Source organism: Pygoscelis adeliae, unplaced genomic scaffold (genome assembly GCF_000699105.1).
Source record: "Pygoscelis adeliae isolate BGI_AS28 unplaced genomic scaffold, ASM69910v1 Scaffold358, whole genome shotgun sequence".
NCBI lineage: Eukaryota > Metazoa > Chordata > Aves > Sphenisciformes > Spheniscidae > Pygoscelis > Pygoscelis adeliae.
The window spans coordinates 3513412-3514064 of NW_008825429.1; the positions used below are offsets into that span (position 1 = coordinate 3513412).

Genomic DNA, 653 nt, shown 5'->3' on the forward strand with positions numbered 1-653 from the left:
TCCCTCTCCCCGCCTTTCCCAGAAAACGCGTTAATTGCTGTTACACTCCGGATGCGTTCAAACTTGCTAGTTTCGATAAATGTTGTCTCCAGGGAAATACAAGTGTTGCGTAAATTATGTGCCCCCACCCCCTTTGTTATTGCCTCTGCTTGAAAGTCCCGGTTCTCTTTTTCAGGTGATCTTTTCTACAAGATAATCTATAAAGATGTTGAAGTTTAAATGCGGCGCCCGAAATCTGGTAGAGGCAGGACCGATGGAGCCCATCACCAGCCGAATTTCTCGGCTAAATCTGCTCTTTCAGGTAAAGAGCATCTGGCGTGGGATTACCGATCTGGGTTTCGTTTGTGTCCATACCCAGCGTATCAAAACGCAGTTTTGCTTGTTCATGTGGGCACTCAAAGCGTGCCTGCGCGGCCCTTTGGAGGAAGGGGTAAAAGAAGGGGATAACTTGTTGAAGTTCAAAGCGTGTATCTAGTTTGCACAAAGCTCAGTGGAGAGTCTTATGTTTATGTGTATCTGTTAATGTTTTAGCCTGAGTGGATTTTCCCACATGAAGATGAAATGTTGTATCCTGTGCCCTGTAATCTGTAGTTTTTTCATGGGTGATGTAGCTGAGGGTTTGTCACGAGATGGATTTACCTAACCAGCTGCTA

The 653-nt window shown here is 45.5% G+C and overlaps 1 protein-coding gene across 2 annotated transcripts in view; it reads left to right on the forward strand.

Moving 5' to 3' along the window:
* Positions 1–205: 205 nt before the first annotated feature.
* Positions 206–653, forward strand: part of CIT (citron rho-interacting serine/threonine kinase) — a 73099-nt gene continuing 72651 nt past the window's right edge. For both annotated transcript variants that reach the window (XM_009330819.1, XM_009330820.1), the window contains exon 1: positions 206–301. In XM_009330819.1, coding sequence (XP_009329094.1) covers positions 206–301 — 96 coding nt within the window. The remainder of the gene's footprint in view (positions 302–653) is intronic.